We start from the raw sequence: 26,277 nt of genomic DNA on the forward strand, positions 1-26,277 counted from the left end.
ATTGGCCTGCGGTCTTTTTTTGCTGGGTAGCCCCATCCCTTCTACCCCGTAATTGACTACTTTTGATACATCTCAGTGACCGTCGTGGCACGTGCCACGTGAAAAGTCAAGGATGTTCAAGCTGTTTTGCAAAAGTAGTGATTTTGAAAGGCTCGTATCTCAGCAGCCGCTTGAGCGATTGTCTTGCGGTAATTACGGAGCGAGCGAAGCGAGCGGAGTCTTTCCTTAGATTAACGGAAATTTCTGAGTATGAGCGGCCGGCCGGCCGATGCGGACGCTTTTGCGAGGCTTATATCTCAGCAACCACTTGACCGATTTACATGCGGTAATTTTTGTAGGGTAGCTTCATTCCTTCTACCAAGTATTGGACTATTCCCGATGCATTTGGGTGACCCCTTATGCACGTGCCACGTGCAAAACGAAGAGGTGTCAGTTTTGTAATTGTTGCAATATCTCGGTAACTACTTGGCCGATTGCGCTGAAAGTTGGCATGTAGGTAGGCACCCACTAGTCACTGCATATACATGTGCCAGAGTTGGGGTGCTGCTGCACGTGCGCACGTGCAGGGGTCGTTTCCAGATCTCAAGAACGGCTCGACCGATTGCGCTCAAATTTGGTACCCAGTTAGGGACCGGCTAGTAGGGTGCCGTGCACAGGTCAGTTGGGACCCATTTTGCACGTGCGCACGTGCAGGGTGCCGCTTCCAGATCTCGAGAACGGCTGGGCCGATTGTGTCCAAATTTGGCACATCGCTAGAGACCGGTTAGTAGGGTGCCGTGCACAAGTCAGTGGGAGGTACCCCCTCGCAATTTCGCACGTGCAAGGCCCACCCTCTCGCTCGCTCCGTTAGTCGCCCCAAAAGGCGTTATACTGGTTTTTGTAGGGTAGCTGCATCCCTTCTACCAAAGGTCGGATACTCTTGATCTATGTGAGTGACCCCCACTGCACATGCAAAATACAAAAAGAAGAGGTGCCAAATTTGTTCCCATTTCAGTAGCTCGGTAATTACTGGGGCGATTTCGCTGAAACTTGGCATACAGGTAGGCAGCCACCAGGCTATGCATTCCCATGTGTTGCGGTTAAGGTGCTACTGGACGACGTGCAGTGCACGTGCGCACGTACAGGGGGCGCTTCCAGATCTCGAGAACGGCTGGGCCGATTATTTCAACATTTTTTTTCTTCAAAAAGCGGCGCACAACTCGGGAACCAATAGAGCTACCCGACTCAAGAACCAATAGACGCAGCAAAACGGACGAGAAGGCAAACGAGAGAACGCGACGAGACACTTACGATGAGCACCTGAAAGTTGAATTTCAAGGTCACAGGTCGGGTCAAGGTCAGATCAAACACATGAAATTGGGCTTTCAGTAGCATGGGTCCAAAACACCTCTGGTGACCTGACCTTTGACCTGACCGAAAAAGTGACCTAAGTATAAAGTTCGCCATTATTCCTTACGTTTTTTCGAACGTCGCTTTCCCCGTATCGCTACATAGCCCAGGAGCCGAGCTAAAAGGGGGGTGTTCAAACACCCCGCCCACCAGCAGGGCGTGTAATTCCAGGACCCCCAGCGGGGTGCGGGTTATGAAATGCATTCATCATGGTCGTGAAGCAGTCACAATAAATTGCCAAGATTCCATTCAAGATTTTGGAAACCGTAGAACGATAGGTAATCAAAAATCGAAGATGGCAATTTGATTGTTCATGGTAGGTATTGGCAGTCCAATGACGTTTAGGTACGGCATGTCTGTATGTCTATTCTGTGCCTACCCATGATTTTTTTAAACATGTGTCGTTTTTTCGAAAACTCAAATCATGACGTCACTAAAACCTCGATATCTTAAAAAAAAATGGACCGATTTTTTGGGGAACTTTGTCACAATAAATTTCTATAAATTCCCTACATATACCTACCTACACAAAATTTGGCACAAAAAAACATCGTCCCTATGCTAAAATTCTGCACCAGCAACATTCCAAGTGCTCGTGCTTACAAACGAGCCAATTGTCTATACGGACTCTCAGCTGCTCCCGGGTCATGCGCAGCGCCTCGGCCAGCCTCGCCGACTGAGCGTATGCCAGGCTGAGGCGACTATTATCTATGACCGTGGAGGCGACAAGCCAGCCCGTCACCGCAAGAATGGCGCTGCCTCCCTCCCCCTCCTCCCGACCCCGTCCCCCGACCGGCGCGGCATTCCTCAGGCCACAATAGTGACTCCCCTCCCTCAGCTGACCCGTCCTCAGGTGCGGTGTACACTGGACAAATACCTCTGCCGGGGCTGACGGGGTCCATGTTTGAACAAGGGATTAAGGGAAGCCTTCAAACATCTCAGACGGAGTTTTCGCCGAAACTACCAGCTAGCGCCATCCACCGGTGAACGGCGGTACTAAACTTCATTCGCTAGTTCCCGAAACGACACACCATGCAAGCCAGCTAGAACCTCTTAGTCACACTACCAGACCAGAATTTTGCTGCTGAGGTCATTTCAGGTCAAGTTAGGTCAAGGTCAATTATATGTGTTTGTATGTCTGTGTGCGTCTGTTTGTATACTGATGTGTGCACCGATTGTTTATGTGTCCATATTACATGAAATCATGATCTGAGAAGCTTTTACCAAAAATGCAGTCAAAAATATTCACAAAAAAATAAATTCCGCTTGCCTAAAACGCAATTATCTTAGATGACCTAGGTTGACCTTGACCCTGACCTTGACATCTGTACATCGTCGAACAACATGCTCCATGATAGGTGGGAGGTAAGACTGGCAAAAAAGGCCGAAATCAAGGTGTCAAAAGCTCACAAGACCAACGCAAGATGTTGAGAATTGGCCCTTTGGGTCATGACATGACCTGAAAAACAAGGTCATATCTCCGAAACCAAAAACCACAGAAACTTCAAATTTTCAGTGAACATCAAGAAAGGATAGAAGAGCAGCTATACGAAACATCATGCTTCTAGCTCTAAAAATGTTGAGTGCAGAGCAGAAAGACTACCTGGGGGGTGGCAACCCCCCCCCCCCATGTGCGGGCGAGGGTTAAAGTGACCATCCCACCTTAACATTAGTTTTGAGCTGAGATAGCCAAAATGGGGTCCCTGGCCTGCACTTACTGGTTTGGGCACTCAAACGCAGTGAGTGTCACCGGTTGACCGGTGACAAACCAATCACTGCGTCTAGTAACGGCGCACACGCTCGTTTTTTCCGTGACGCGCTAGCTCCGCCAGGGGCAAAACGGCGAGGGGGGTCGTACCCTTCCCCCCTCGACCGGCGCGTATGTACGCGTATGTATATAGAACCAATAGGTCCGGCGAGTGTTGATTTGTCGACAGGGCCCTGGTTTGTTTTAGTGCACGGTAATAAGTAGGCAAGCATATACCTCAGTGCGCTTATTTTCAGAGCGCGGCCAGACATCGCTGTTCCAGGAAAGGCTGTTATAGAGAACGGTATACGAGAGGTTCAGCTTACCAGGATAGGCAAGGGACTAGTCAGTGGTACTGCTCGCCCCACTGCCCACCCCCACGTGGTGGTAGCGTGATCCCTGACTCCGACCGCAGGTAATCCTCATCTGCTGCCTATAACGAGCTCCGAAGTGGCCCAAGAGCGTCGGCTCAGCGACCTGATGACCTTCAATTGCACTGTTTATAGACGGCTGCGCCGTTAGCTGTATCCTCCATTGCTATTACAGTGCATATATTTTTTAGCTTCGTCACTAACTCCTTATGTATTTCCCCTACGTCGTGGGCTGAGGAGAAAACATGAGCCCCAAATTATTATTCTTAGGTACTGTTGTTGTTGTTGCTGTTGTTGATTTTGGTACTATTGTTGCTGTTGTTTTTTATTATGAGCCTCTGTCAATAGTTGATAACCTAAATCGTGGTGCATTTGCTTATCCTCCAAGTCCTGTCCTTAATCGGTACTTTTCTCAAGTTTCTCTCGACCTTGACCGAAGAGGAAACTGGAAACTATATATCATTCGAATACTAGCGTCGTCTGAAGAGCGTCACAACTGTCGTTAATGCACCATTTTTATTGGACTTTTTCTTATGGAAGTGTAATCGGTTGTTCTGCTGACGGCATCACGAATTTAAGAACACAACCGTTGTGATGATATTGGTGATTTTATTCCAGAAAACTGCTCATATCGGGTATTCGTCAGCAGTTTATTTAGCAAAACAATTGTTCCAGAAAAACAACACTGATTTCAAAACATTTCTCTTCTTGCGCCATCGACATTGAAGGCATATTACCTATCGTTATAACCTAAGTCATGGACCTAAATCAAACATAGCTCTCCTGTCTCTTTCTCCGCGAGCGGTGCCTCCCACCCTCTGTCCTCCCCGCTTCCTCCCTCTGTCTGCCGCTGCTACCACCATTCACAGGCGAAATGGATTTGGACAGCACACGCAAGAGATTCATCCTGCCCATCGGCGACGGCGCTCTGCCGCCCGTAGCACCGTCTGTCGACCGCCAACTGGAAGACCCATCTCGTCTGGTCGATCCACGGCCACTAAAAGTGTTCGGCGCGACCTCTATAGACATCCTCCGGCTTGGGGGCTCAACATGTATTCTAGGTGGCGCTATGATTGCTGCCGGTGCATGCCTGAACGAAACTGACTTCACCGAAGTGGGTGATTGTGGGTTATTGTGGTGCACAAGTGCTTCTTCTTGAATCAGGCGACTGAGTCCCGGCAGCGTTTCGGGCCTTGCTTTTCGCCTGCTGCAGTTGATCTCACCACCGTTTCGTTCTGTTCTCGATGTAGCGCTCCAGTGCAGGTGCTCCAGCTCACGAAGACACTGGAAACTCAGTGATCTAGAGGTGTGGTGGCCCTCCGAATCATCCGTCTCAACCGGCGCAGCACGGCGAAGCACATCTAACTCACTCTCACTGGAACTCAGGCCCGCAGGAAGCGCTCCCACCTCTCGACCGCGTCTTCCAGCGACCGCATCCACCTGTACGTTCCCCCGACCCTCTGTGGAGCCTTCGCGACGCCTGGTGGAGCCGCGAGCTGTCTGTCGAGCTGCCAGCTGCAGCAGCCGCTGTCGCCGGCGCAGCTGCCTCCGGGAGAGCGTCGACTCGGCAGTGGTAGAAGGGGTGTCTCTTCCCGAGTATTTGCGGCGACTCGGCAGTAGCGAGGAGCGTCGACGTCGGACGGAGGGCGGAGGCTCGTAGGATACCTCGGTCACCGTGGCTGAACCGGGACTCTCAGGGCGGACGGAACTGTGAGCTGCTTCTGATTCGGTGATGGAGAGAGAGCCGCTCTCCCAGTCATCCTCCGAGGCACTCTGTAAAAAACGGCATCTTTTAGCATTTGAGAGAGAGAGAGGAGAGGAAGAGAGAGAGAGAGAGAGAGAGAGAGAGAGAGAGAGAGAGAGAGAGAGAGAGAGAGAGAGAGAGAGAGGAGAGAGAGAGAGAGAGAGAGAGAGAGAGAGAGAGAGAGAGAGAGAGAGAGAGAGAGAGAGAGAGAGAGAGAGAGAGAGAGAGAGAGAGAGAGAGAGAGAGAGAGAGAGAGAGGAAGGAAGAGAGGGGGAGGGAGGAAGAGAGACGCGTTTCTAGCGAGTCTTCTTTGTCCGGGGCACTCTGTAAAAGCCGAATAGTTTTCTAGGCACTAAAAATGATATTCACTGTAAAAAAAAATATCAATCATTTGTTACACTAAAATGCTGTTATTGATAAAAGTAATGAGCACATGGGGTTGTCAATTTTCCATGGGTGTTTGATGAACAGCTTTAGATAAATAAGAAAACTCGTTCGACAATTATTGTTACTCGATGGGGCAGCTTGATGATAAAGTAACGGACTCTCCATTTCTTACCCGACGGAGATCTTGCCGTTCGCAGCACAGGACGAAGAGCCGGTACAGCTGGAGACTGGTCACCAAGCTGTTCTTACATGTGAAAAATATGTTCATGTAAGACACCACCTTGTACCGGAAAATCAACACCAACCTGAAACAACGAGAGGTTTGAATGTCAATGTTAAAAGGATTCATGAATGCTTTCACGAAAGTATTCATTATTCACTGATAACTTTCATTGATCTGCCATTTCTCTCGCCCGTCCTCCTCTTCTCTTGGCCATATGAGAAGCAGGAATGGCACTTTCTATCTTTTTCCACTTGAACGTCAGATGCTCTGTTCGTTTTCTTTCCCTTTCACACACCTTCCCCACACCTCTTCCCGCCTAAGCAGCCGGAAGGGTCCATCCCTCCCCTTCCTCAAAGGCCAGGGTCCGTCCCTCTCCTCTCTTGAGCAGCATGAACTATCCGTCCCTCCACCAATGTAAGCACCAGGACCTATCAGCAGTGACCACACCTTGATAGATCCGTCCCGTCCTTCTGTCCACCTGAGCAGCAGGAAGGGTTCGTCTCGTTCCTTTTCCCATTTGGGCAGCCGGAACGGCCCGTCCTCCTCTCCTTACCTGAGCAGCAGGAAGGGTCCGTCCTGCAGCAGCACCGTGCAGACAATGGCGATAATGTCCATGTCGGCCCAGTCCTCACAGGTGGGACCCTCACGCGAACTGGATCGCGGAGAATCCATCCCGAGACGGGGCTTCCGGCCGCGAGACGCCGTCAGGACCAGGGTGAATTGCAGCAGAGACCACGACCAGATACCTGCAGAAGGGGGATAAATGGAATAGTAGAAAAACTATGACCAGCGGCAGATGGAAATGAGCAGCATGGCAGGCCAACCACGGGCGGATGTCTGCTTTAGCCGGGGAAATAAAGCAAGCATAATAGCATACAACACACCACAGGCCTGCAGTATGTATAGTGGTGGATGGAAGGAATGTCCAGGATTATTCTCAACTTGATAGGGGCACTATTATCTATCATGGGCTGTGGGCACTGGGCGGGTACCTCAGTGTAGCGATAATATTTAGGGGCAACTACCAAGGGTCGTTCTCTGCAACGATGTGAGGACTGTGAGGTTGATATATGCAATTTCAAAGTATAAAAAGACGTGATATTATCGTGACCCTTGGACCCAATCGCACCGAAGAGCTGACAGCAATGGCTATTGGCTAGGCTAAGCTACGTTAGGTTATCATTGTATGCAAAATATTATATGTGCTTTGACATCCATCGCATCGAGAAGTAAGCAACAATTACCGAATGTGAGATCAGTCATGCGACTTGCTGAAGAATGCATATGAACATTCCGGTAATTAGAGAAAGTTCAATTTTAAGTCGCTTCTGTAAATTATCGTTGTAATGACAGTTGTGGTATAGCATTGTCCGAACACAAAACGTAACCTTATTATCTGGAATGGTGCTACTTCGAAAATAGAACAGTTTGGCCGAGCGAGGAGCGTGAGCCAATTCCGGTCATTACGTATGCAGAATGATTGTTCCACGATGGATATTGCCGTTCCATGCGGGCCCGGGCCGCCAGTGGGCAGCTGAGCCCACCTCCCCCCTCTCCCCTCCTCTGTCTCCTCCCCTCCCCTACTCTTCCCAGCGCCCACGAGCCTAAATTCAGGATCACGCCGCAGGCACAGGCGGGACTGATACACGGCTGCATTAAGATTAAGTCTTCCAGGGTAAGGTAAAACATCGATTGCATCGTGCCGGAATATTGGACACAATCAGAACGTCTGACTTTTGTTGCTGTTTTTCGCTGCACGAACCAATCCTGGCTGTGCATTATTTGGTTCCAGAAATGCGCGTAGTTTAGCAGTGAAAACGTCTGCAATATTTTTATCAATGTAGCGTATTATATACAGCCTATATTAGGTGAGATCAGTGGACAGTACTCATGGGTTCCAACTTCCATTACTTGAATTGTTCGCACATGGCACCAGCCTGCTTCATACACAGGCATATAAAAATTGGCGCTTGTTAAAAGTGTAAAGAAAACCAAACGCACACCTCGCAGAAATCAGCAAGAGTTTTCCTTGTACGATCAGCTTAGGAAGAGTTCCGTCTACGTAGCTGATTTTTACCGCGCATCATGTCTTCACCGAACGATCGGCCGTCAGTAGGGTCGCCGGTGTCGTAACTTGGCGCTCACGCACCGCTTGGCCTATATACCCCAGAGTGTTCGTAAAGTTGGCCACCTCCGCCTGAGCTGACACATCGACATGCCAATCAGCCCCGCGGAGGTTAAACTGGAAACTCCGTAAAAGCTGAGCACCAGCTCCAACAGAGAATTCAGAGAAGGTTCAGACCATTAGACCATAGATACTGAGAAATGTGAGTCCTGTGAAAGCTAAACTGAAAACCCTTGGGAAATAGAGCTAAATACTTCACAAAGTTTGAATGGAAAGACTATTTCGAAATGGCCCAAAATAAGGGTTCAGTTGTCCGCTGTGCTTTTTTCATCACCTCCGTCCTGGATCATCCTCACACATTTGGGCCGAGAAGGTCGACCCACCCCACGCATTCGGTGAGGGCAGCTCCAATAAGATCCTAAAGCACGCTCCTCTTGCGTGCCTGTCCTTTCGGGGCAAGCTTCTCACATGTGGGATAAGCTCAGCCGGTTCTGTCGCACCAGCCGGTGGTGAATGGTGTTGGGTATTGTATGTATTTGTTGGGTATTGTATGTATTAGGAGAGCCCAAAAAGCATTATCGTTCGCTTTTAGCTGGTGTTTGTTTGGCAATGATTTCAAATGATGTTACTTTTATTACCTAATAATACCGAGTTTAAAAAAGCATACAAGATAAACATGTTGTTCTCTTGTACTGCTGACCCTCTTTATACTGTAGGACACCTCCTGTGCAGACGGGAAGACAGAGAGCCCCTCGTGCCCGGCACGCGCCGGCGATAAATATCGTGCGACGCGCTGGCCGCCTCCACGGCAGCAGCCGTCGCCAGGAAACGGATGGAGGCAAATTCGGCGCGGATGAGCGGACGTAGCGCACGGAACGTGTTCGAAAGCGTGTGATGCAGCACTTAGCAGGTAAGAGCATTTGCCGATACTGAGATTTCGTAGAGTGTTATGTTTGAACAGTGGTGTTGTTTTTAAAAGCTCAGATCACATCTGTTCAAATGGTATAAAATATCAAAACATAGTTGCGAGCCTTTATGTACACCATAATATGTACAATGTGCGTTGTGCACTATAAATCGTATTATCTGAGTCATACAATACATACAAACAAGAATCTAGAACTTCCCGCTCACTTGCCCAAAATAATGTAGGTGAGCTCGGTATTTTCGATGACCTCTTGCCAGTCGAATGCCTCAAACAACTCAATGATGTCGGCTGAGAGACCCAGGTAGGCGAGCAGTAGTTGAGACAGCTGTTCTCGAGACAGCTCCCCTGGAAAAACAACAAAGCACGGAACAGAGGATCATGGGGTATCAAAGTAAGTTACATGTGCATCCGTGAGCTAAAAAGGAGCATTGAATATCAAACACACAGTTCAGAGAATAAACTAGGCACCTACTGAGGCACAATATGAAAAGTTTGTTTACAATGTATCGAATGCGTCCCAACGGTAAAATGTCATAATAAGACACCGATTGGTATAGAACTTGGCTCGATTACGTTATGCATTATTTCACTGAAGTGGGGTTTGAGAAACTAACAACTAGGCTGCAACATAGAACATCAAACAGAACAATCTACGAGTACAATATCCTGAAAGCAAACTTGGTCATATGATTCACAGCTGCAACGCCATTGTGTCTTATTGCTTCATTTGGTGCAGTTCTACCACAAATGAACTCTTACCCTTTGGTAACAACCAGCGGCCGACAATTAGAAAGACAAGGAGCAGCTGTTCCAAGACCTCAGCCCACTGCTGGCGAGGCAGGTAAATAGCTATTTCCTGAGGGTAGAGACAAAATATTAGAAGAAAATCGGTTTGAGGCTTGTAGACAGTAGTAAGATGCAATTTGCCTTCTGTTGAACCTAAAATGCAATGTTTTGCTAAAGGCCTAAGATTATCAAAGAATTGAATCAATTTTGAATGAATTTAATAGTAGATGTATTATTCACTGGCTGTCTACAAAGCTTTACTGTAGTGATTAACTTTGGAAAGAAAATCGTCGTAACATATGCTCGAGCTCTGCTTCTTTAGTACAACGCACTAAAATTATCATAATCAAAAGTTGGAGCAGCATTTTGGCTGCACGCTGTTGTTTTCCTTACGAAGTCCAATATCTGTGAGAGCTTCTCCACGGAGACGGCGGTTGTGTTTCTTTTGGTTGACCACTTCTCTTTGGCGAGATCCAGCTCTAGGATCCAGAGCGGCGGCACGATGGAGCATAGGTACAGAAACACGCTCGGACAAAACCTGCCGAATAAAATAAATACCTACCTCATTATGCATCAACATGTGCAAGGCCAGATGTTAATGGAACATTTGCACGCTTATGATTGGGAGCATCAGCTGTCATTTGGAAACCAACGAAGATAAGAGCCGTTTTCACGACGGCCATCTGGTTCACATTTGGTGCACATCTGGTGCAGATTAGGTGCAGATTTGGTCAAATTGGGTCCAGTGTGTCTCTTAGTAGCTATCAGCTAGGGTTGCACTAATTGCTGATATGCCTGCTTTGTCATATTATCAGAGAGTATCAGCGATTAAAGCACTGAAATAAATTCATAAAATAAAGATATTTGCTGTAAAAGAGATTCGGTGCAGATTTGGTCAAATTAGGTGCACTCGCCGGATAGCCCGTCGTGAAAACGGCCATTATTCGTCATAAATAATGTATGGTGCTGAAATTCATTGATGAAGATGCACGTGAAAACACACGCATTCTTTTATTTAGTGAAGCAATATTTTACAGTGCCTTTATTCCTTCAAATCTTCTTTTCCCATTCAGCATTATTCGCAAAGTGCAAAAATCGCATTATGTGATTACGGTGCACAGTGCACACTGCACATTATACCTTGATATAAAACCATCTACCATACCACCCGCGCATTAAGTTAGGTTAAAGAAGTCGCTGACATTTCCGGCGTCTGAACTATCCCCCTGTGGCGACGTGCTGAAGTTGCTCCCGCCTCAATTCCAGAGGGTCGACGCAATAGCATTATCAGCGGCCAAGTTTCCTCGTAAGCTTTCCTAGGTAAGCGTACATGATAATATAATGCAGGCGTAGCTCTTCAGCTGAACTGACTGGCAACTGAATCCTTTGGAATTTCGGAGCGGTTAGGTATGTACTTATGAATTTACTTTAAAAAAAGAAATGAAATGGTTGCGTTTGCTAGGTTGCTAACATCGATCGTCCATTTTCCCTTATAACATGCTAATCCATTTATTTGCTATTCATGCTATTTCAGCGCAGTCGCTTTATGATAATGTGATTTTGAATCGCTTTATATCCAATGCTGTGAAATAGAGTGAAGTGATGAATTAGTGTCGGAGATAAGAGGGGGAGTCTGTAAGAGGGGGAGTCTGTAGAGCCCCCCCCCCCCCCCAGTCACCCATGTTATGGAAAATTCCCCATGGTCATGCGCGGTTTAAAACTGCTTACCATTTGAGCTCCTTGCCCGATCTGCCACAGACTGACACCATGCCCTCGAAGATGAGCAGCAGCACGGCGGTCAGCAGGAACCAGTAGGACGTGTTGCCGCCCTTGACGTCCACCACCTTCCAGACGGTGATGAACGAGTGGACGACGAACAGGCCTCGCGCCAGCACCGCCTTCACCATGCTCAGACACGCCATAGCGCACTCCGATGACTTCAGTGGGGATGACACAGGAGGGGAGGGGCACACCTGCTACACTGCACAGTGCACACCTCTGCTTCACTGCTAAGGCTCGTCACACGCTGCTGCTCAAGTTGCACGTGTCAAAATTGGTGTGTGTCAAATGACGACACTTGGTGACAATGTATCCGCACCTGATGACACTAAAATGTCACCTAATGACACCTGAGTGGCACCCTTTTCGTCACTGAGTCGTCTCGCATTTCTCTATCAACACTCTGGACACAGATCGTCACCCGAACCACAATCCCATCGCTGCTTTCCAGCAATCGCCACCACCGGGCCTCGGAGCCGCACTGACCCAGAATTGCCCGAGGGTCCGGGTCGCCATTATTTACGTGCCTCCGCAGCGGGACCGCCGCGAGCCTGACTGAGACCGCTTGTTATCGTAGCGAGAAGTGTTTGGGGGAGAGCCGGGCAGAGCTTACCACACAGGTGAGCCGAGGAGCCGGGAGGGGTGGGAGTCGGGACAAGGGAGGAATTGTGATCGTCGGGTCGTGACGTCATCGACACCACTCCTCGGGGAGGTGGGATTGTGGCTGAGGTTTGTGAAGGAATGTGGGGAATGGTGTGGGGGAACCGGAAAAGTTGCGAAATGAGATGCTTTGATTGGGTTATTGGTTGCAGTGTTTCAAAACGTAATGATGAGGCTTTACTTTGAAAGACCGGTTAGTGTCTGTAGAGGAATTGGAATCTGTAGAGTTTTAAACAACTTTATTTCGAGAAAAAATATAGACTATGTAGATCCCATAGTGAGTTGCACATTCAAAGCTAGGCTGTATTGTACCTACTTAGTTTGTATTGTACCCTGTATTGTACCTACTACTTAGTATGGCAGAACTCAGGCAAGTTCTGCCATAAATGATTTACAGGCTCATTTGGCTTGCTGACCTGTAAAAACTGTCGGTCATAGAGGTGGTCATGTTGAGTTAGCTCCCACTGAGCACAGTGACCTTTACGGGGCCAATCTGCGCGCTGTCCCCGGTCTGCCGCTCCGGTGACTGGACAAACATCTGGTCAAATTCCCTCTGTGGGGTCATTCTGCCCTCCCTCCGCCTGGCCGGCCCGCGATGCTCGCGCTGCAAATTGCAAGCTGACCTTTCGTGAACGGAATGATTTAGTTTCGCCTTTGAGCCGAAGCCAGCTACCGGGAGGCACAAAGGAAACTGGGATGAGGGAGCGGTTGTCGTCCTTAAAGGCAGCACTGGCTTCACCATGTTAAATTTAACTCACTCAATGGTAACTGACGGAAATTGGATTCTTATCGAAACTTGCAATGAATGCGGTTCAGCTAGCGCTTGCGGGAGCTGTTCAATCCCGAAATTCGTGTTAGACTCAAAAGGCCATCGACAACCTATGATCGTGGCTTTACTATACCATATATATCAATATTACCATAACATGTTCACAGTTGATATATTTGTTGATATAAAAATCGACAAACTGTAAAATGTTAGATTTTAGGACTAAAGTACGTATCGCTAAAGTACGTAGGACAAAAGTACGTATGCAAATGTTCGTACGCAAATATACGTAGGCGATAAAGTTCGTATGCCAAAAGTACGTACGCAAATGTTCGTACGCAAAAGTACGTATGCAAAAGTACGTAGTGCATAAAGTACGTATGTCAAAAGTACGTACGCAAATGTTCGTACGCAAAAGTACGTATGAAAAAGTACGTAGTGCATAAAGTACGTATGCCAAAAGTACGTACGCAAATGTTCGTACGCAAAAGTACGTATGCAAAAGTACGAAGTGTAAAATGTACGTATGACAAAAGTACGTACGCAAATGTTCGTACGCAAAAGTTCGTATGCAAAAATACGTAGTGTATAAAGTGCGTATGACAAAAGTACGTACGCAAATGTTCGTACGCAAAAGTACGTATGCAAAAGTACGTAGTGTATAAAGTACGTATGCCAAAAGTACGTACGCAAATGTTCGTATGCAAAAGTACGTAGTGTAAAAAGTACGTATGCCAAAGTACGTACGGTTCGTATGCCAAAGTACGTACGGTTCGTATGCCAAAGTACGTAGTGTATTAAGTACGTATGCTAGAAGTAGGGTATAGTAGTGTAAGTTGAGCCACTTTTTCTTTATTGCTGCTCTGTTGCCATACTACAGGGAACTCATGATAAATTCATATACCAAATAATATAGATTTGTCCATTTCGCCCATTTACTATTCGAGAAATTTTGCTATGCCTTGTAACAAATGTTCATTAAATAAAGAATAAGAAAGGTATTACACATTGATCAACTTAACCCAAGGGTGGGGTACGTACTTAATACCCTACGTAGTACGTACATTTGCTATACGTACTTTTGTCCGTGACGTACTTTTGTCCACACGTAGGGTAGACCGGGGCAAGTCGCCCCGCCGAGGTAAAACGCCTCACCGATGTTTCTCGGAACTGGCAGGGTTCTGGGGAAAGATCCTCTCTTCTGTTAACCCGGCCGGGCCCGGGGGGTAATTCCAACCACCGCAGCCCGGCGAGGGGCGTTTTTCGCCCCCTGTCTAACTCCGTAAATAAGGGAGCTACGCAAACAAAAGCGACACCAAACGAAAGGTCCTTACGAGACGATTCTAAGGCACCCAAAATTTTTGACCTCAGGTCAATTTTCAAGGTCAGAGGTCAAGGTCAAAGGCAAAAACCGGCACATGTGTAGTGATCTCAAAGTGAGCGTTCTAGAGGACGGCAGGATGCATAAAACCGGCAAAATTGGATGTCAAACGAAAGAAGAGAAGCTGAGAATTCCGAAAATGTGCTCAACATCAAAGGTCAAGGTCAAGGTCATGCTCAAAATTGACCTCTCAAACTTTGCACATTTTCATACATCTTGCGTGTCAACTTCAAAGATGTTTTGAAATGTTTTGAGGCTTATCAGGTCCCTATTTGTGGTTCATCTTACGATACAAGGCTGCTCAAAGGTCAAGGTCACAGAAGAGAGTCCTTGCTAGAGGCAATTTCACTGATTCAAGTTAGTAATAATAAATAAGACAATTTTGCCATCCGGAGGGTCTAAATAACGGCTTAGAGGAAAATAGATGCCAGATTCGTGATCAGCGGGTACGAATCCATCTTAAACGACTTTGATGTGTCAAGGTCAACCAAAGGTCATTCGAGGTCACATGAGGTCAACATAAAACTTGCCCTTTTCCAAACAAAATATTCGACGCGGCTTGACAAGGCAAATGCGATGGTACCACTGCCGTAGCTCTAGGACCATTTTTGTCGAAGTTATTTGCGAAAAACTAAAACCACAGCTCGGGGTCGTTACCTGACCTCTGACCTCAGGTCACTAAAACTATTTTTGTATTTTTCTAGGTTAAACGCTACACAACCGTGCTCGTAATTTGTCTTTACCTCTAAAACTCTATTTTTAGCAGCTATTTGAAGTTCGCGTCTGTGACACCGAAGTTGGCCGTGCAGGGGTCTAGAAAAATCGACTTTGTGACGTCAATAATGGGGCTAGGTCCAAATATTTTACTTCAGAAGATGTCAAATTGATGGGAGAAAGGTACTGAAAGTTTCGCTTTCCTATCTCCAAGCGTTCGGGAGCTATCGCAAATATTCGCCAGGGGGGGTGGCGAAAAACGCCCCCCCCCCGGGCCCGCGAAGGTTAATCTAGTGTATGGGGCTTCTTGCCTCAGGCCGTGGGGCGTTTTGCCCTGGGGTTGGGGCAAAATGCCCCATTGCTTCACAAAGCACTTCCTAGCTGGGAGTCTGATCATAAGTGAATGAATTTGAGGGGTGGAATTTAAAATAAAATGTCCAAAGAAGTAAAAAAACATTGAGCACAAATTTGGCCTTCCAGGTGATGTGAGACAAAAGTAGGTACCTATGTAGCAAAATAAATTGTCTGGGGCGTCTTGCCCAAGGCTGCCATACTTTATACCCTACGTACATACTACATACATTTGCTATACGTAGGCTTTTGTACGTGACGTACTTTTGTCCGTGACGTACTTTTTACCCTACGTACATTAGCTATACGTACTTTTGTCCGTGACGTACTTTTGTCCGTGACGTACTTTTGTCCATACGTACTTTATACCCTACGTACTTCTGCGATACGTACTTTTGTCCCTGACGTACTTTTGTCCATACGTACTTTATGCAGTACGTACTTCTGCGATACGTACTTTTGTCCCTGACGTACTTTTGTCCATACGTACTTTATACTGTACGTACTTCTGCGATACGTACTTTTGTCCTTGACGTACTTTTGTCCATACGTACTTTATATTGTACGTACTTCTGCGATACGTACTTTTGTCCCTGACGTACTTTTGTCCATACGTACTTTATACTGTACGTACTTCTGCGATACGTACTTTTGTCCTTGACGTACTTTTGTCCATACGTACTTTATACTGTACGTACTTCTGCGATACGTACTTTAATCCTACGTACTTTTGCTTACGTACTTTTGTCCTACGTACTTTAGCGATACGTACTTTTGTCCGTAACCCAAAATGTTAGAAAATATTACGCACGTATTCACACTGCAGACAATATACAGATTTAAGCATGTATGGGTTTGCTAATGTCCGCTGTCCTTTTCAGAAAAAGCAGAATGTGCTGCTGTCACAGGCAATAACGACTAAAACACAGCCGTGAATACGTATCATGTTGAAATGACGTCTATCAAATGACTGATTTTTATTCGCAAAACACCGTCTGAACTCATCATGCCACCAGGTTATCGATGAGTTTGTCAGGAAACATTGCATTCAAACCTCTCTAATTCCACAGAAAACGAACAAACGCATCAACCAATGGAAGTCTCTGGCGGAAAGGGGAAACGGGTGTCGGCGAATATGGGAGGGGTGAGGCTCCTGACTTCTGCACGTCTCCCTGTCTGGGCTGAAATGGAATATTTTATCACGCGTCTGGCACACCTTTGGGAGACGCTGCACCGGCTTTGATGGCGTCTGGTGACACTCAGGTGTGACCTGCAAGTCTAATGAAGGCGGGACAGCCTACCAAAAGGAGACCAGAGACAGATCTGTCACCGGGGTTTGGCGTGACGGGAAGGATAATCGTTATCTCGTACAGATGAATATTTGCTGAGTGGTCATGAAATTATGGTCGTCGGGTGAAGCGGGGGATAGTCTCCAGAGCAAATCAGCTGTTGGATTTTAGATCTTTGCTATATTGAGAAACACCATCTCAAGCTTCCAATGCGTGGCGCCTAAAGGTGCTGATTTCATCACACATTTTCCTTTTGTGTAGTGATGCTCTGTAATGATCACGATGCAGGGTTTTCCACTAACCTTTTCTCTATATCTTTGCAATTGTCTCAATCGTTGGCTAACTATAACCCCCTTTATTTGGACAGCCATCGTTTTAACTTTTGACTAAATGCCTGTGCCTCTGGGCATTCCATTCCATTCCAGTGTATTTTAGTAAACAAGGATCAAATAAATGTACAGAGCAAATAAGGGATCGGCGCAAAAGCATCGCTTAAATTAAAGCGCCTCTCCGAAGAAGAACATAAAATTGACAATGCTAACCTAACCAATACCTGAGGCCAGACGACGCTAGCCCCGCCAGCAACCCTCCGAGCAACAAACGAACCGGGTCAAGGCGCCCGGGCCCGAGCGACAGCAGCTAGGCCAGCGTGCTTGGGTGTGAGTGGGTTACCTAGTGTTGGGTGTTAAACCGGCGTGAGTGTGCGATGTATGAGTGAATGTGGAGAGCAACAAGTGTGCCCTGGGTTTCAGAAAGGTCGTTTCCATATAGAAGAATGTTAAGCTTCTGTCTACTTGGTAAGTTGTCAAAATTTGGAACGATTGGTCGAACGGCGTTAAAGAGTATTTGCCTGTGGTTTGTGCATACTGTCTGTAGGTGCCTTTTACGATAAACAATAAATACACGATTTCACTTATCCCGCATTGGTTGACCAGGGTGGAAAAATAAATAAAATAGCATAATTATATTCTTGTGTCTAATTCTTCGAAATCTGCTTCCGTTAACCCGCGCCCGGCTGGGGGTCCTGGATTTCCACGCCCTGCTGGGGGGGGGGGGGGTGTTTGAACACCCCCCTTGTAACTCGGCTCCTGGGCCACGTAGCGATACGCGGAAGGCGGCGTTCGAAAGAGCATAAAAAATAATGACGAAATCACTTCGGTCAATTTTTTGGTCAGGTCAAAGGTCAGGTCACCAGAGGTCATTGAAGGCAAAATTTCGCCGATTTCCAGGTCGAATGTCGAAAATTTCCAAGAAGCCAAAGCATAACTCGGGAACCAATAGAGCTATAGCGCCGCGGAAAAGCGCATTCGATAGCCCTATTAACGCCCTTTCTGTGTAGGTAATTCTCTCAGATTTGACCTAACGTCAACGGTTTTGCCTGCAGGGGGCAAAAACTGCAAAAATAGCCGATTTTTTTCGTAAACAGTTTTTCTGCAATAACTTTTGACCTAAGCCTTGTACAAGCTTACTTTCACCGGCATCGTGTTCCTCTCGTCAAGACGCATCGAATGAACTATAACTTGACCTTGAAAGGTCAACTTTAAAATCTGACCTAAGGTCAAGGTCATGACCTGACCGGAAAGGGTCATGTTGCATATCAGTCGATCCGTATCGCCAAGCTGAACACATATAAGGCGTTTTCATCGCTCTAGCATGCCTCTATCAAAAGTTATTTGCGAAAAACTGCTAAATACCATTCGTGACCTAAGATGACCTCAGGGCATAAACAAGGGTCACGGACACCATTTTCATGTTCAGTGTGTCTAAACCACTTGTAATTCGGTGTTTGGGAGTGTTTATAATGTCTTTCGTCCAAAAGAGGCGCATTTCAATTTTCTCCCATTGACTTATAATGGGGAGGTCGCAAAATTGACCTGACCTTAGGTCAGCGATATCAAAATTCTGATATATACATTTTGTACATGTTATTGCTCTTAGCGATCGCTGAAATTTTCAAAGCGATCGGTCACTCGGTGTAGCTATGACAGACATTGAAACTTTTTATGAGGTGAGGTCACTTCAAGTGACCTGGTGACCTGACCTTGAATGACCTTGGTCTGAAATTTTCACAACATGTGTAGAAGTGATGTATGATAAGGTGTACCAAAAACGGCGGCGCGGAGCGCCGCCGTTTTTGAGATATTCGCGAAAAACCACAAGGGGGGTGTTCAAACACCCCCCCCCCCAGCAGGGCGCGGGTTAATGCATAGAACATTAAGGAAAAACTTCTATCAACAAGGTTGTTTCGTTGATATTTTTTCCATTCTCTCTGCCTGTTTTTCTTTCGGCTTTCATTCCTTCATCATGTTTCAGTTACCAAAGAACATAGGTATGTGAAATGTCTGTGTACACATAATCCGAATACGGAAACGCAATTACATCATCAAACACACCAGCCCAGTTCCTGCGAGCCCCTGCTGTAGTATCGCCAGCACACATCAGTAGCAGCACGCCATCAGCCGTACCAACTCAGCCGGGATCTCTCCTTCCCAGACACCCCCGGGGCGGCTCCGGTCGGCCCGCTGCGGTCTGCCGGCGACGTTCTCCTTACCTAGGAGCCGCCCTGTGATGGATCTCGTGCCGGTATCGACGCTCGGTGAGAGGCCTGTCGATGTCGAGGGCTGCTACCGGCGCCGCCCACCCGCAGTTTCCGGAGGAGCGGCGGCAAGAAAATGACCTGACCCGCGAGAACGGGCGGCTGGTAGATACGCGACCCGTGCCGGTAATGACATTCGTGGGCGGCGCGCTCCATCTGGAAGTCAATGAGGCCAGGTAGGTGGGAAAACACTCTGTTTTATTTTAGGCGAGTATTTGTGAGGTGTTCTGTATTCGTCCTTTCGTGGAGAATCGCTTAGTTTTATTTCGGTTATATTTTTATGAATATGCTTTTATTAGGAATGTTCTTGTGATTAAGAAGCGGGTAACGCAAAAGTCGTAAATGTATTATGACTTGCCATAAAACGCGTAACCGGAGAATCCTACCCAAGTTGACAAAAGATGGTTGAAGTGTGTACAAAAACTGCCGGGAAGTGGACTATCAGGTACGTTCACATTCCAAATATCACTGCTGAATGGACACCAGTAGAGAGTCTAACTAGAGCAGGGTTTATATATTGTAGCGCACAGTCATATATCGTCGATACCATGCGATAACAGTGATTTGTGCGCTCACAAGCATGGTCGGCGCTCTTACCAATACCACTCAACACTTTGATTGACACAGCTCTTTACTGATCCAGCTGGCAATAAAACAGTTAACCCGCGCCCGGCTGGGGGTCCTGGATTTCCACGCCCTGCTGGGGGGGGGGGGGTGTTTGAACACCCCCCCTTGTAACTCGGCTCCTGGGCCACGTAGCGATACGCGGAAGGCGGCGTTCGAAAGAGCGTCAAAAATAATGACGAAATCACTTTGGTCAATTTTTTGGTCAGGTCAAAGGTCAGGTCACCAGAGGTCACTGAAGGCAAAATTTCGCCGATTTCCAGGTCGAATGTCGAAAATTTCCAAGAAGCCAACGCATAACTCGAGAACCAATAGAGCTACAGCGCCGCGGAAAAGCGCATTCGATAGCCCTACGCGCCTTGCTGGGGGGGGGGGGGGTGTTTGAACACCCCCCCTTGTGGTTTTTCGCGAATATCTCAAAAACGGCGGCGCGGAGCGCCGCCGTTTTTGGTACACCTTATCATACATCAATTCTACACATGTTGTGAAAATTTCAGACCAAGGTCATTCAAGGTCAGGTCACCAGGTCACTTGAAGTGACCTCACCTCATAAAAAGTTTCAATGTCTGTCATAGCTACACCGAGTGACCGATCGCTTTGAAACTTTCAGCGATTGCTAAGAGCAATAGCATGTACAAAATGTTTATCTCAGAATTTTGATATCGATGACCTAAGGTCAGGTCAATTTTGCGACCTCCCCATTATAAGTCAATGGGAGAAAATTGAAATGCGCCTCTTTTGGATGAAAGACATTATAAACACTCCCAAACACCGAATTACAAGTGGTTTAGACACACTGAACTTAAAAATGGTGTCCGTGACCCTTGTTTATGCCCTGAGGTCATCTTAGGTCACGAATGGTATCTAACAGTTTTTCGCAAATAACTTTTGATAGAGGCATGCTAGAGCGATGAAAACGCCTTAGATGTGTTCAGCTCGACGATACGGATCGACTGATATGCAACATGATCCTTTCCGGTCAGGTCATGACCTTGACCTGAGGTCAAATTTTGAAGTTGACCTTTCAAGGTCAAGTTATAGTTCATTCGATGCGTCTTGACGAGAGGAACACGATGCCGGTAAAAGTAAGCTCGTACAAGGCTTGGGTCAAAAGTTATTGCAGAAAAACTGTTTTCAAAAAAATCGGCTATTTTTGCAGTTTTTGCCCCCTGCAGGCGAAACCGTTGACGTTAGGTCAAATCTGAGGGAATTACTCAGAAAGGGCGTTAATAGGGCTATCGAATGCGCTTTTCCGCGGCGCTGTAGCTCTATTGGTTCCCGAGTTATGCGTTGGCTTCTTGGAAATTTTCGACATTCGACCTGGAAATCGGCGAAATTTTGCCTTCAATGACCTCTGGTGACCTGACCTTTGACCTGACCAAAAAATTGACCGAAGTGATTTCGTCATTATTTTTGACGCTCTTTCGAACGCCGCCTTCTGCGTATCGCTACGTGGCCCAGGAGCCGAGTTACAAGGGGGGGGGGGTGTTCAAACACCCCCCCCCCCCAGCAGGGCGTGGAAATCCAGGACCCCCAGCAGGGCGCGGGTTAAAGCCCTTTCTGAGTAATTCTCTCAGATTTGACCTAACGTCAACGGTTTTGCCACCAGGGGGCAAAAATTGCAAAAATAGCCGATTTGTTCGGAAACAGTTTTTCTGCAATAACTTTTGACTCAAGCCTTGTACGAGCTTACTTTTACCGGTATTGTGTTCCTCTCGTCAAGACGCATCGAATGAACTATAACTTGACCTTGAAAGGTCAACTTGAAAATTTGACCTCAGGTCAAGGTCATGACCTGACCGGAAAGGGTCATGTTGCATATCAGTCGATCCGTATCGTCGAGCTGAACTTATCTAAGGCGTTTTCATCGCTCTAGCATGCCTCTATCAAAAGTTATTTGCGAAAAACTGTTAGATACCATTCATGACCTAAGATGACCTCAGGGCATAAACAAGGGTCACGGACACCATTTTCATGTTCAGTGTGTCTAAACCACTTGTAATTCGGTTTTAGGTAACTACATCATTATGAATGTCGAGTTCGATGGATATTTCAGATGTACTCTGGTGGTGCTTTATGGACCAAACGACGATGACCCATCTTTTTTTGTGGATCTATTTGATAAGATTTTCCACTCATGTGTCGACCAACTACCAGTTATTTTTGTGGGCGACTGGAATTTAGTGATGAACGAAGAAAAAGATACCAAGTTTTATCGACAGATAGGCAATCCTAGAGCTAGAAGGGTAGTGTTAGATGTAATTGAACAAGAAAATCTGATAGATGTTTGGCGAGAGCAGCATTTAAATTTATTAAGGTATACTTGGAGAAAACAAAATCCAGCCAAATACTCTAGACTGGATTTCTTCTTGGTGTCACCAGAACTTTTGTCATATATCACGTCATCGGATATTTCTTATGGGTATAGAACGGATCATAATGCAGTTACAATAACATTCAAGAATCCACAAGTAGATAAGAGAGGCTTATTTTGGAAGTTTAATAATAGTCTGCTTAAGGATGAGAAATTTGCCAATCTTGTCAAGACGGAAATATCACACATTAAAAGGCTTTACGTTTTACCCCCATACTCTATGGAAGCAATACAAGGGGATCCAGATATTCAGTTTACAGTAAACGATCAACTCTTTTTTGAAACCTTGCTGTGTCACTTGAGAGGCATTTGTATTCAATATGCAGCCCGTAAAAAGAGGAATACAAATTTAGAAGAAAAACGCATCGTCAACAGGTTACAGAATCTAATGAATGATGCAACAGGCGACTCTAGGGTTATCGAGGAAGAAGAGAGACTGAGGAACGAACTTTATCTGATTCGGGAGAAGAAGGTAGAAGGGATGCTTCTTCGGGCAAAAGCCAAATGGATTGAGCTCGGTGAGCGTCCAACAAGATATTTTTGTTCTCTCGAAAAGCGCCAATATGCTAGAAAGTACATAGGTAGTTTAGAGGTAAATGGGCATGAAACCCATGACCAAAATGTAATAATGAGCCATTTGAAAGATTTCTTTGAGGAAGTATTTAGGTCTAAAGGGAGGCGTAAGAAGCTAGGTGATATCAGGCACCGACTGGGCGATAATTTTCCGAGACTTTCAACGGATGAGAGAATGGAGATAGAAGGAATGCTATCTGTTCAGGAGGCAAGTAGTGCGGTGGCTAAATTGCATAATGATAAATCTCCTGGACCTGACGGCTTTACGTCGAACTTTTTCAAGTTCTTTTGGAAAGATTTAGGAATATTCTTAGTCAGATCCCTAAACTATGGTTTCGAAAATGGTCAGTTGTCCATCTCTCAGAAACAAGGCATGATTACTTTAATCCCGAAGAGTGGAAAGCCAAAAGATAGAATAGAAAACTGGAGACCTATTTCTTTGTTAAATACGACTCAAAAAATACTATCAGCAGCGATAGCAAATCGTCTGCGTAAGGTAATGGACAAACTGATATCTGTCAATCAGAAGGGGTTTATGAAAAACAGATATATAGGGGAATGCATCCGAACAGTATATGACATTATGTGGGACGCCAAGCACGCAGGCTTTGATAAAAAGGGACTGATCATATTTGCAGATTTCAAAAGGGCGTTTGATACTCTTAATCACGTCTTTATTATTGAAACGCTGGAACTTTTTAATTTTGGTCCGGAGTTGATCCGATGGATCAAGATTATGTTGACTGGAGCAAATTCATGTATAACTCAAAACAAGACTTCGACTGATTTTTTCCCGATAAGCCAAGGTTGTCGGCAGGGTGATTGTATTTCACCGCTGCTTTTCATTCTCTGCGTAGAAGTATTAGGGATTATGATACAGAATGATGCTTCCATTTCAGGATACAGGATAGGTGATGTGGAAAAAAAAGTTGAACAATATGCAGATGACTGTACTTTTATCTTAGATGGAACGTATAGCAGTTATACTAGTTGTGTGGAAACGGTATCCGAGTTCAGCTTGATTTCTGGTCTGTTCCTAAACATGCACAAAACACAACTTTTGTGGCTAGGGTCTTTTCAGGCTCCTGCGTTTGTAACTGATTCTTCGTTTGATGTTATTAAAGAAAAATTCAAGTACTTGGGCATTATTTTTACAAGCAACATGCTAGATATGAGCTCCATAAATTTTGAAGCAAAAATGATCGATATTAGAAACCTTCTGAAGGGGTGGCTCAGAAGAAAGCTTACTGTGTACGGTAAGCGCACGGTACTCAAAACGCTAGCACTTTCGAAACTAACGAACCTATTAACTGTATTACCTGGTCCTCCAGAAGACCTTATCGTAAAACTTCAAAGACAGTTTTTCAAGTTTGTCTGGGACAATGGACAGGATAAGATTAAACGTACTCATATGATTAGGAAGTTTGGTATCCCTTGTTTGCGTACTTTTAATGATTCCATGAAATTGTCGTGGATTAAAAGAATAATATGCTCTGATAAGGATTATGAACATGTCATGCAAAATGTCATTCCAAACAGTCAATTATTATTTACGTGTGGGGATTTGAGTGGAAAGAAAATGGAATCGGTAAGAATGAATCCCTTCTGGCAGGAGGTCGTTAAAGCATGGAATAAGTTTCAGAAAACTTTTCCGGTTTTGTCTGAAAGTATACATTCGCAGCCCTTATGCCTCTCGTCTTTTTTTAAGAGAGGTGGAGAAGCAATTTGGTATAAACGGCTGATTGACTCGGGTAGTGCGTATGTGGGCGATTTCTGGTCATCTGCAGGGAAATGTTTATCATATGTTGATTTTACGCAATCCTATCGAACGAGAATATCAATGATTGAGCACATGGGCATTTTAAGAGCCATAAAAAAGGCCTTTACTGGGCAAGTGCCCTATCGTATGGTAGGACCCAAGATGCAGCCCGCGCTGGAAGCAGTTTTGATACCCTTAACAGGATGCAGACATTATTACAAACAATTAATTAGATTTAACTATAGACCTGAAGAATTGCCCCTTAAATCAGAAGAAAAATGGAATCGGGATTTAGAAACAGAGTTTCAGTGGGACGAACTTTATCGAAGGTTTGTTTCTTGTACAAAGGACACTAGCTTACTGTGGTTTCAGGATAAGATTATGCATCGGATACTGACTACCAACACCTTTGCAGCAAAGTTTACGGATTGCAGTCCCTTATGTACTTTTTGCAATGCTGAACGAGAGACATTACTTCATTTATTTGTTACATGTCACAAGGTAAGGGGTATCTGGGAAAAACTAGAAAATCTTATGAGAAACAAGCTCGGCATTCGAATTAGGATAGATAAGGTGACAATCATAATGGGTATAGGAAAGGATCTGGAAATAGCGGAGGACGTGCAGATCGCTACACAGAGGATCCTTTTGATTGTAAAACGGTATATATACAGGACTAAGGTTGTAAAGAGCTCCCCTAACATTGTAGCGTTGAGGGAGTTCACTAGGCGCTATGGTTTGGCTGAAATAAATAAAAGTTCGTGTCAAGAAAATAGAAAAAGTAGAATACAGCTCGAAGCACATAAACGATTATATGATTGTTTACTTTCCGTGGTCTAAGTTTCACTGGTTGTGTTGTATGTACCTATGTATGTGATGCGTGCTTGTTGGAAGATATGTGTTGGTATGTATAACGAGCTATGTGACTGAGAAAAATAAATAAAAAACCTTAAAAAAAAAAAAAATAAACAAGGGTCACGGACACCATTTTCATGTTCAGTGTGTCTAAACCACTTGTAATTCGGTGTTTGGGAGTGTTTATAATGTCTTTTGTCCAAAAGAGGCGCATTTCAAATTTCTCCCATTGACTTATAATGGGGAGGTCGCAAAATTGACCTGACCTTAGGTCATCGATATCAAAATTCTGAGATATACATTTTGTACATGCTATTGCTCTTAGCAATCGCTGAAAGTTTCAAAGCGATCGGTCACTCGGTGTAGCTATGACAGACATTGAAACTTTTTATGAGGTGAGGTCACTTCAAGTGACCTGGTGACCTGACCTTGAATGACCTTGGTCTGAAATTTTCACAACATGTGTAGAATTGATGTACAATAAGGTGTACCAAAAACGGCGGCGCTCCGCGCCGCCGTTTTTGAGATATTCGCGAAAAACCACAAGGGGGGGTGTTCAAACACCCCCCCCCAGCAGGGCGCGGGTTAATATACATTGGTTACCATGTTTTGATAATGCCAGATCCGCTCTGTCACAATGGTAATGACAAAAACATGGGAGCAGAACCAGACTAAAAATGATAAATGATGCAGGTAACTGATGGTAAACAATACGCAATTTTATTGGGGGAGGCAACTGAAAAAGCTAGGGATTTGATGGAAGTCTCGATAAGATGTGAAGGACTAACATAAGATAATATTGAAGAAAAAAATATGTGAAACGCGCTTCGGCGCAACATCTTTTGCGAAAGCC

The 26,277-nt window shown here is 45.7% G+C and overlaps 1 protein-coding gene and 1 long non-coding RNA gene across 2 annotated transcripts; one reads left to right on the forward strand and one right to left on the reverse strand.

Moving 5' to 3' along the window:
- Positions 1 to 4,134: 4,134 nt before the first annotated feature.
- Positions 4,135 to 11,713, reverse strand: LOC122372913 (transmembrane protein 26-like). Its single transcript, XM_043350593.1, has 7 exons — positions 11,429 to 11,713; positions 10,094 to 10,238; positions 9,674 to 9,770; positions 9,125 to 9,259; positions 6,415 to 6,607; positions 5,811 to 5,943; positions 4,135 to 5,280 (listed from the first exon to the last, which is right to left on the reverse strand). The coding sequence occupies exons 1-7, from the start codon at positions 11,620 to 11,622 to the stop codon at positions 4,276 to 4,278; spliced, it is 1,902 nt and encodes a 633-aa protein (XP_043206528.1). The 5' UTR covers positions 11,623 to 11,713; the 3' UTR covers positions 4,135 to 4,275.
- On the forward strand, positions 8,767 to 11,507 carry LOC122372914. Its single transcript, XR_006254949.1, has 3 exons — positions 8,767 to 8,896; positions 10,967 to 11,020; positions 11,459 to 11,507. It is a non-coding gene; the product is annotated as an uncharacterized LOC122372914 (long non-coding RNA).
- Positions 11,714 to 26,277: the final 14,564 nt, after the last annotated feature.

The sequence above is a fragment of the Amphibalanus amphitrite genome, unplaced genomic scaffold (assembly GCF_019059575.1).
Source record: "Amphibalanus amphitrite isolate SeventyFive unplaced genomic scaffold, NRLGWU_Aamphi_draft 001418F_arrow, whole genome shotgun sequence".
NCBI classification, from domain to species: Eukaryota; Metazoa; Arthropoda; class Thecostraca; order Balanomorpha; family Balanidae; genus Amphibalanus; species Amphibalanus amphitrite.

Bases quoted from the DNA above. Each gene is read 5' to 3' on its own strand.
- LOC122372913 (XM_043350593.1), bottom strand. From the start codon at position 11,622: ATGGCGTGTCTGAGCATGGTGAAGGCGGTGCTGGCGCGAGGCCTGTTC. The intron at 9,771-10,093 runs GTAAGGAAAACA...CTCTACCCTCAG, and splicing joins TCTCACAGATATTGGACTTC to GAAATAGCTATTTACCTGCC. The intron at 5,944-6,414 runs GTAAGGAGAGGA...TCGTTGTTTCAG, and splicing joins GGACCCTTCCTGCTGCTCAG to GTTGGTGTTGATTTTCCGGT.